The 10,229-nt window shown below is 42.7% G+C and overlaps 2 protein-coding genes across 2 annotated transcripts in view; one reads left to right on the top strand and one right to left on the bottom strand.

The window, feature by feature from the left end:
- The window catches only part of LOC121878927, a 12,900-nt gene extending 8,069 nt beyond the window's left edge, over positions 1-4,831 (top strand). The window contains exons 2-7 of the mRNA XM_042385357.1: positions 1-651; positions 834-936; positions 1,105-1,302; positions 2,208-2,311; positions 2,836-3,042; positions 3,513-4,831. The exon at positions 1-651 is cut by the window's left edge and continues 1,435 nt beyond it. Coding sequence (XP_042241291.1) covers positions 1-651; positions 834-936; positions 1,105-1,302; positions 2,208-2,311; positions 2,836-3,042; positions 3,513-3,992 — 1,743 coding nt within the window. The 3' untranslated portion in view covers positions 3,993-4,831. The remainder of the gene's footprint in view (positions 652-833; positions 937-1,104; positions 1,303-2,207; positions 2,312-2,835; positions 3,043-3,512) is intronic.
- A 2,859-nt stretch (positions 4,832-7,690) lies between these two features.
- The window catches only part of LOC121878926 (sushi, von Willebrand factor type A, EGF and pentraxin domain-containing protein 1-like), a 78,034-nt gene continuing 75,495 nt past the window's right edge, over positions 7,691-10,229 (bottom strand). Inside the window, exons 50-51 of the mRNA XM_042385356.1 lie at positions 9,823-9,916; positions 7,691-9,384 (exon numbers count right to left, since the gene is read on the bottom strand). Of these exons, the coding sequence (XP_042241290.1) occupies positions 9,270-9,384; positions 9,823-9,916 (209 nt within the window). The 3' untranslated portion in view covers positions 7,691-9,269. The remainder of the gene's footprint in view (positions 9,385-9,822; positions 9,917-10,229) is intronic.

Below are 10,229 nucleotides of genomic sequence, written 5' to 3'. Positions count from 1 at the left end.
AGTCGCATGGTGAGTGGCGGACACTCACAGAGCAGCCCTGTAGCCGTGGTCTCTCCACAGCCCCACAAGGCCGAGACTCCACCTGCCAGCGTCCACGCCCAGGACGCCGGCCACGCCCACACAGAGGCTAGAAGAAACAGCTTCCCCCTCGTGAACTTCAATAAGCTGGGGTTCCCTCAGGGAGACTCGGGGCGCCTTCACCCTACTAACTACATCAGCGAGCTCACTCTAGCGGGGCCTGAAGGCGTCCCTCTGCCCAGTGGGCAGACCCTGGGCCTCCCCGGGCTCGAAGAGAAGATACACAACACGCTGGCCGTGTCGCAACACCTGGTGTATCAACACTGCCAAAACACTATGGTGCCGAGTATCAGCCCCAACATGGCACTGCTCGGCACCGATAGTAAGACAGGGCTTCGGGTGCCACCCCTCATCATTCCCACCAACCTCTACCCGACAGAGAAGTTGAAGGAGTCCCCTGACAGTCCTGTACAAATGATGGAAGTGCAGAAGGAGGCAGTTGCATGTGAGATACGTCCGATGATGGAGGGAGGAGAAGCGCTGGAGGGCTTGCAGGATCCCCGACGGGAGCAACAGGGACGACCGCAGCGTCCTCCAGGCCCTTCCCCCACCACCAACGCCCTCCCCAAGAAGGTGAGTCTCCAGGTGTAACACAGAGTGAGTCACCTGTATTGTTAGCTGACACTGCCAACACATTAATATGTAACCCATACCTCTTCAAGTAAATAAACACACTCTCACACATTACATACTCGTAAGAGAGAGAGAGGCAGAGAAACAGACAGACTTACTCTATCTGTTTGTCACCGCCACAGGAAAGCGGGGGCAAGGCAGACAACAAGCAGTGGGAGTGTGAGGTATGCAAGAAGTCCTTTACTACCAAGTACTTCCTGAAAAAGCACAAGCGTCTTCACACAGGTCAGTATCCTTTATGACCTCTGACCTTTGTATCACGTTACCTTCATGACCTCTGTATCACATTAACTTCATGAACTCTGACCTGTTTTATTAATATCAAAATGAACACGAGACACCAGCTGACCATGATCTCCACCCCACCACCACTTAATCCTCCTGCACCTACAGGAGAGACACCTTACGCCTGCGCCGAGTGTGGGAAGACATTCACCTTCCAACAAAGTTACCACAAACACATCCTCTACCACTCCGACGACAAGCCCCACCAGTGCTCTTACTGTGGTCGAGCCTTCAAGGAGATGTCCACACTACACAACCACGTCAGGATACACACGGGAGAGAAGCCCTTCGTCTGTGAGAGCTGCGGTAAGTTCCAACCTGTGATGGAGGTACTCTCCAGGCACATACTACTGTACTGTACATCTAACTTTCCGCCCATCTACATCGACAACTCGCAAACGCTGAGGCCAATTGACAAATGCTAATTATTTTTTCACTGGTAGTTTTATTGGTGACGCAGATAAGTACACAGGATGTTTATGAGATTCCTTGATGGCGGCTGTGTTCTGAGGAGTATCCGCCCAGGAAGTTACACATCTAAAACGTATATATGTATGTCTGTCATTATCTGCACGTGACTATATTTCTTCAACATGTCCACAGTGACTTGAGACATGCAGGTGGAATTACAATGATCGCATTACGGCCAATTGGGATGGGTTCCTTATAATCCTTCCTGCTAGTTAAAGAATAATGTCATAATATAAACTGAGAAATATACAGTCTTGTGCAGGATATGATAAGAGTACTGTACATGTCTTGCATGTGAACCTCCTTGATGGGACTCCACAAACACATACGTAAAAGGTCTTCATAAAATTCTTATTTCGCTCTAATCGGTAAATAATATGTTTTTTTTTCCTCTCTTCTTTTATTTCTAAAGGACTTCATTTACTTAAGTTAATTTATGTTATACTTTGCAGAGTCAGTACTACTAAATCAAGCTACACTAAAGCGAGGAATATTGCTTGACTGTGTTGCAGCTTTTTGGGTGATTGTATTTCTTAATGCATAATAATAACATAATATACAATATATATTTTAAAAAAGGAGAGAAATGGTAAAGAAGGAAAGAGAACAAGTGAGGAATTTAGCAGAGAGAGAGAGAGAGAGAGCACTAGTCATAGAGGCGCCCCTCCTCCCAGCCCTGGCCAGCCAGCCTGTCAGAGGGGCGGTGGAGTGCCGGGTGTAACTGAGGTGTGTGTCGGCAGGTAAAGCGTTCCGGCAGCGAGTGTCTTACCTCGTCCACCAGAGGATCCACACCGGCGTGATGCCCTACACTTGTGACGTCTGCGGCAGGTCCTTCAGGTACAAGGTAGGTGTCGCTGATCCCCAGAGTCCTCTAGAGCGACAGCAGAAGGTCCCACCAGGTCCTGAAAAAAAAATATCATCAGGGAGAGACTTCTTGTACAGGGAGTTCGGGGCCCTTCTTCCAGCCCAACCAAATTCTCTACCTAAACAACGCTTCAGTAATTTAATTTTCGTTTGATTTATTAGTTTGGGAATTTTCAGTTCTAATAATTCTCTGTTGAACTTCTAAAACTAATAATTAAATTTTCTGAGATATTCGCATTTTTTGTTGGCATTTAACACCATAACAGTGTACTGTAGGGCAATGCGACTGAATTGCAAAACTTTCCATCAACACTATTCGACATAACACTGTTGTTTACCCTTATAGCAGCCTCTCATTGTCTGCAGTAATGTGGGGATATAACTGTATACTGAATAAATATGTTTAAAAATATCCGTCGACAATCACGTTAAATATCATGAAAAACAATGGAATTTGTTATTCATTCCAATAGATAAATGTATCGGGTTTTTATCTTTTTTCAGGTGAGTCTGCGTTCCCATAAGTGTGAGCCAAACATAGCGACCACGTCAGGGGGGAGCTCCACCCCCACGCGCAAAGACGGGGACAACCGCGTCGACGCCTGCAAGAACCTCAACACGGGTACTAGTGGTACTCCTCCGCCCACGCCTGCCGCGGCTTCCACGCCCCCACATTTCGCCCACACGCCCACGACTACACCACAAACTACGGTAACCACCCTCGATAGGCGTCAACCGTCCCTTTATTTACTTACGAATAAGTTTAGCCCATTTTCTTTCCTAAATGGTGTTGTGTAAAGGTAGCTGGTGAATGTCTCGCAGAGGGATTTTTATATCAATTTGGACATAAATTCTGTATCTTAACTCAAATGAACCAAGTAAGAGCTTTCTTACATACTCAACTACGGAACTTTGAGAACCTGGACCAAGTGAGTTGTTTGATCCGACTTGTTCCAATAAGTGGCATATTCAGGATGTTGTTTCATGAAGGCGGACTAGCAGCCAAGTTGTACCCCCTCTCTTGTAAATATTGGTGAGGAGAAACACCTGTGTTTATGGTCTTCAACGAGAGTTGTAAATGAATGTTGTGTTTTGTAGATCTAGCAATTAAGGGTGACAAGGATATTACTTAAGACCAGGAATATTAAAATTAGAGATAATAATGCCAGGTTCATCCTCAGGTTGGGGTTGTGTCCCCAAATTGTGGCGGAGTAGTGAGCAGGGACGGTGAGTCCCCCCTACTGGTGGGGGGCGGGGCGGGGGAGGCGGATCCCCCAGGCGTGCCCACACCCCCTCATCACCAACAACAACAACAAATCAACAACAGCAGGATGAAAATGCCCCTAGAGACGATCGACCTGGCAGCCATCTCGTGTGAGAGTGTTGGGTCCCAACATGATGGCGGCAAGCGATCACCCCACAAGAGCAGGTCCTCCTCCCACGCCCCTAAGATCTCATCTAGCAATAGTGGGGGATCTCAGGACCCCCTCTCTATGGCCTTCCTGCACGCCCTTGTAGATCCCCAGCAGGTCCGTCTACAGGGGGAGTGTCGGCCCCACGCGCCTCTCCCCCAGGACACTCTGCCCTTCCCCAGCCTCTCCCCGGGGGCCATGGACGCTGACATGGATCACGACAGTTTTCTTACTAACCTCCTGATGTGATGAATGTGTCTTTTAGTTCCGTATAGCCATTAACAAGGTACAAATTAATCTATTTTCGTTATTTTTTATTTTCTAGTATTTAAGCAACGATATCAATATATAATAAACAATAATATACAGTTAGAGAAAACTAATGAAGTCAACCCCGCATGATTCGTCCTTCGTGCCAAGTTTCTTTTTTCCCATATGTATTTGGTAAGGGAGAACTATACCATACAAATTTCCCAGACGTTTATACGTACAAAGACTAAAATAATAACAACACAACGAAGGAGAACATACAGTACAAAAACATTAACCTTAGCCAAAATATTAAACAGACTCAAATGAGGATGGGACCACTGTATGTATTAACTGAAAAGTCACAAGGCAAGTCACTGAAACCCGAATAAAGGTAAACTTAAACAACAACAATTATGAGAAACAAGACGACCTGTGTTGGAGGAATACTGAGAAAGAATAAGACAACATATACTGGAGAAATACTGAGAGAAAATAAGACGACCTGTGTTGGAAGAATACCGAGAGAATAAGACGACCTATGTTGGAAGAATTACTAAGAGAAGGACTCGCTACCTTCACCTCTTACCACTTGTTAACTTAACCAATATTAGATCATTATGCCTTGACCAATTTACATCACAAGTCAACAAAGTCCCTGCATAATGTGACACTTAAACCTACTCACCACTATACTGCTCTGAGACGAAGTAAGGAGGTTAAACAAATTGCAACAACCAAAACAATAACAACAACAATAATCAGCCGAATACACGTGACTAACATAATTTTTATGTGATTTTTGTATATAGAGTTTTATAAATATATGTTTAACACGATGCTTGTTTTAATGACCTGTTTATAGCCTTATGAAGGATAAGTTTACTGTATGTATGTATGTATGTATGTAACAATTAAATTACAAACTAAATTTTAAAAAATATACATAAATATATAATTCATTCATACACACACATACACGCAGATAACAAGTAGACCCTCGTTCTTCTTAATACACTTTTCAGTAAAGAAGAAGACAGGAGTATCCTTTCAATAGAGTATCTTCCAAGGAACCAAGCATTTGTTTCATCCCAGGCGGGGTCAACGAGAGAGAGAGTCAGCCCTGACACCCATCGGCACTTTTATACCACCAGCTCACACAACTTCTCATAAAAAAAAAACCTGGTGGCTTTCCTTTAAACTTGTAACCTCGAACCTTAAACTTTCTTAAACTTTCACTCAAAAATTTTATTCACACACATATATAACTTTTGGGTCAGTTAACGATAAGAAGCAATTATGACTCCTCCAGAGGCAGATCCAGGGATGTAAAAAACAGGGAGGAGGGGGGTCCAAGAAGTTGTGGGTGGGGGGAACACGGTGAGCACGGCCAGCTTATCCAGCAGGGGGGGTTTTGGGGGTGCGTTGTATCCTCCCCGCCTTCTTCGTCTTGTACACTTCCCATCTGTATATTAATATCAAGTCAAAAGCTTCTCCTGTACATCCCCATCTTTGCTTAGCTTTATACACCTCTTTCTCTCTCTCTCTCTCCATCCCTTCTTTAATGTACCTGTTAGTTTTGTTTCCCTTTGCTTCTCTGTGGTTCAGTTCATAACTCTTGTAGTGTTAACGTTATGACGTCTTGCACTCAGGATGGGCTGGAGAAGGGAAACTCTTAATGGTGGCTTTCTTATATAAATATATTATATACAAAACAGTCTTGTGCTGGAAAGTTGCTGCGTGGTAGAGGAGTTGCTGTGCAGGAGCTTCTTAAGAGGAGGTGTTGGGTGTTGCAGGGCTCTAGGTAGAATGGATTTCACGGCGAGGCTGTGAGCTTATATACACGTCCACCGGAAGTAAAACCGGGAGTAAGTGTCGCCGGTGTCGACCCCCCCCCCCTTGTCTAGATGGCTAGGCTTGTCAGAGAAACTTCGTCGCGGGATCGGCTGATCAGCGACTAATGGCAATGGCAGTTGTAGGGGAGAGTATCCACTACACTCTGTTCAATTTAAGATATCTTAAACACTCCACTTCTGCTCATCTATACTCATTCAAGCTAACATTTATTTCTCTTGTCTTCACTTACTTTCAGCATTTTCCTTTGTTCACATTCACTCTCAACTTACTCCTTGTATACACTCCTCCTAACTCATGTGCTAACATTTGTAACTTCACTTAATCATCTATCAAAGCTGTGTCTTCTCTCAGAACCTGTGAGATGTACTGTAGTACTGTGTTATTTTACACTAAATTGGGGATTTATGAAGACAAGAAGTTTGGCAATAAAAATGAAAACATAGTTGACTGCTCTTTGGTCATTGGATGCATTACTGGTCTCAATTGGTGAGGTCCTGGCCAACAGTGTGTAACAGAGAAGAGACCAACCACCCAAGCAACGAACAAGCTGATCAGTAGCAAAGAAGGTAAAATAAAGCAAATTAATGGAGGGATCCTACACAGGCTACTGGCCTCCATGCCAAGGGAAAGGAGTCCTTTCCCTTGGCATGGCTACCTCTTAGTTTGGTGGCCATTGGGTAAATAAGGTAGGTAAAATATGATGCCCAATTCCCACTCTCTGTAAAATTGCGTTCGCAATACTTTTTACTTTTATGCTCTTCAGCACTGATCGGCTCGTTAGCCGCTTGGGCGATCGGTCACATCTCTGATTACTTTTCCTTTTCTTTTATCCTCTTCACCAAATGATCGGCTCATTAGCCGCTTGGGCGATCGGTCACATCTCTGTTATGCACTGTTGGCAAGTACTGGGCATGCACTGGCTCCTGAATGTACCTGAACCTGCTCCAGTGTTGGTCAAGTCTTGTCTTGAAAGAGCTCGCACTCGGTGCCGTCACAACACTCTCTGGTAGATTGTTCCAAGAGTTTACAACCCTCACTCCGAAAAAGTTTGCCCTCACAGTTTTCTGGACTTGCCGCTTCTTCAATCTTGAGCTGTGACCCCTTGTGGGGCGAGCGTCCGCCAGCTCCAAGTAAGGACACTCGACTGAGTAGGGCCTCTTGAACTGCTTATACACCTCAACCAGGTCACCCCTCGCCCGTCTGTAGTATAAGCTAGGCAAGTTCAGGCGCTCCAATCTCTCAGGGTAGCCGAGGTGCCGAAGTGCAGGCACCAGTCTGGTGGCCCTATATAGGATGGGTATCTAGCCATAAAACTTGCTTCAGATTTGCCTGATGGCAACCCGGACACCAGGCTATCAAGTAATCATGGCTAACCCATGCAAGTAAGAAAAACAGCTGTAAAACAGTGATGATGATGATTATGCTAATAATTGACAAGTCACAGTACAGTATAAAATTTACTACAATCAAGTCTACAAGTAGATTCAAACGAAGACTGAAATATTAGACTTTACCCCGAAACTGATATTCAGCTGATTTTTGGGCTGAACCCCAGTAGTGATGGCCCTGCCTGAGTCCCCCTATCTTGTGACGGGCCTGTATGAACAACCCCCTAGTGACGGGCCTGTATGAACAATCCCCTAGTGATGGGCCTGTATGAACAACCCTCTAGTGATGGGCCTATACCACCTCCCCCCTTGTGACAGGCTTGTATGAACCCTCTTCTAATAATGGGTCTATACATGTACAGCACTGAGAAAAGTTATTTTATTAATCTTGGATGTCTAAAATTCTGGATATTACACACTTTATGGCTTTGACAGGAAGACTGAAACACAACATCTTCACTTTATTTTATTATATCATAATTTCTGGTAATTAGTGTAGGTCATTTTCTAGTTTATATACCAGAGCAACATTACATATCATATTCAGTGTAAATACCGTAAGTATATTTTCTAAAGACATGTGTCAGAATTAAGGAATATGAAGACTTACAGTGTATTGAAAAGTAAACTGCCGCAGTTGTCATACCTAACTAGGTGTTATATTACATCTATGAGAATACAGGCACTCCTCGGGTTACGTAACACTCGACTTACATAAATTCGATTTTATGTACAATCAAAGACAAAATGTGTGTCGCAATTTTGTCTGAAGATTAAATATAACTCGTGAAACAATATGAGAGCCCCTTACCACAAGGCAGAGCGCACCAAAAGTTTAGCCCTTCGGCATATGTTTTCACCAAATTTCACGACACGACTTTTGTCTTTCATTGTACAAGTCCCATTGAGAAAAATAATATTATCCGAGATGCTTCTTATGGTCCCACAACATTGTAGAAGAGTGTTGATGATTCCTGACAACCCTATGGAGGAGTTTGCCGCCCTTTCCTCTCCTCAGGTTAGCAAGTCAACAATAAGAATTAAGGTACCTGTAATGTGCTAGTGCAGTACTGTAAATACTCAATTAATAATCTGTTATGTATTAATACAGTTGTTTAGTTATTTAAATTCATTGTTTACAGAAAGATATTGTACTGTACTGTAGTTATCTCCATCTTACAGGATGCATTACCTAATGCTAGGTATTGTGTATGTATATTACATTCATTAGGTAGGATACCCATTTAAGGTTACTGAGTAAATTCGATTTACATAAAATTTGAGTTATGTAATGGTTCCAGGAACGTAACTCTCACGTAAGTCGAGGATTGTCTGTATACTTTAATATAAAAATGGCTAAATAGGGTGTTGAGTATAACTAAGTCATTCATAATCCATCATACTCACTTAAACAGTTTCAAAAGAATTAGAAACTGATTTCTTTTACCGTAATTACAAAAAGCTCACTAATATTTGAAATACCTGAACAGTACTTCTTTCAATTTCAAGCTCATGTCCCTTTATAAATTTTATTTGTGGTTTAACTTTCACATTTCAGGTTGAGGATTAACTTGAATTCACTTAATGTCAAGGGATAAAAATCCTTCAGGAAATATTACCTCAGTGAGATTTGTGTAATCATATTGACTTAAATCATTCACTGTGAAGCCAAACTCTACCTGTGTTATGTTACGTTACAAATTATAACCAATTTAGTTTGATGCTTTGAAACATGAACTTCACCATGTTAGCATCTCCAGAAGGATCTACCTTCCGTGACACTGGTATGTTTCACCAGTGGATAATTTGCTGGCTGTGGCTTATAAAAATGGTTATCAATCATAATTAAAATCTGTCATCAACTTATAAAAATTATGTACTCAATATTAGGTGTAAAAATATACTGTATCCCTTATTTCACAGCATAATAACCCATTAATTACAATACAATCACTCATTATACAACAACTTGTATTTGATTATTGTACACATAACTCATATTTTATGAAGAGTTAAAGGATGCAACCATGAGTTAGGGTCGCCGGTTGTAGCGTTGTCGGAGGGCCACCAAATCCCAGTCATTATAGCGTGTGCGATCCTGGCTGTCATCCTGCCCACCATAGTAGCTGTAATCGTAGTCGTCCTCACTGTGGATCATAACATAAAGTTACACAGAAATAAAATATCAAAATGAGACTACGGTCAAATAAAATCTAGTCTTACCTGGCTTTACAGTCCCAGTCAGGTCACTCTCTTAAAGAATGTTGACACAGCTGTCGTAGGTTGTTGAAACAGACTAAGGTGGGATTGGCTTACATTAAATAAGGTTAGGATGCAATAGGGTTCAAGTTAGGTTATAGTGAGATTTGGTTAGGTTAGAACATTATGGAGTTTGTAAGCCCAATTTCCAATTATTCTCATCATCAGGTTAAATAAACTCAGATTGGTATGGGATTGGGTTAAGTTAAGATTAGATTGGGTTATATTAGGTCAGGATAAGATATCATTGTTAAGCTAGAAGAGAATGGAGTTTTCAAGCCCTACATCTAATTATTCGAAGCACAACAAAATGCAACTGTACTCACTCATCGCAGGAGGGGGCGGTGTAGCCTCTACTGCAGTGACACACGTTGGGGCCGATGCAGCGTCCTTTCTCTCCGCATCCTTCCTCACACACCGCTGCCAGGAAGTGACCAAGATTTATACTGAGGCCAGTGCTAGGATAACTTGGGTCACTGACTGGTAATTAAGGTACTACTAAGGCTGATACTAGGATAACTAGTGACACATTAAGACTGGTGTTAGAATAACTAAGGTCACACTAAGACTGGTGCTGGGGTAACTAAGGTCACACTAGGCAGGCCCTAGGAATCCTTCAGTTTTTACTTGGTATGACTTATGTAATTCCTTGGTCAGTATATTTCACCTGTCAGTATTATTTCACTTACTGTTACTCTAGAATTTCATTTAAGTTTGCACTACAATTCCTATA

Source organism: Homarus americanus, unplaced genomic scaffold, assembly GCF_018991925.1.
Source record: "Homarus americanus isolate GMGI-L3 unplaced genomic scaffold, GMGI_Hamer_2.0 scaffold4060, whole genome shotgun sequence".
NCBI lineage: Eukaryota > Metazoa > Arthropoda > Malacostraca > Decapoda > Nephropidae > Homarus > Homarus americanus.
This window is presented reverse-complemented; position numbering and strand designations above follow the sequence as displayed.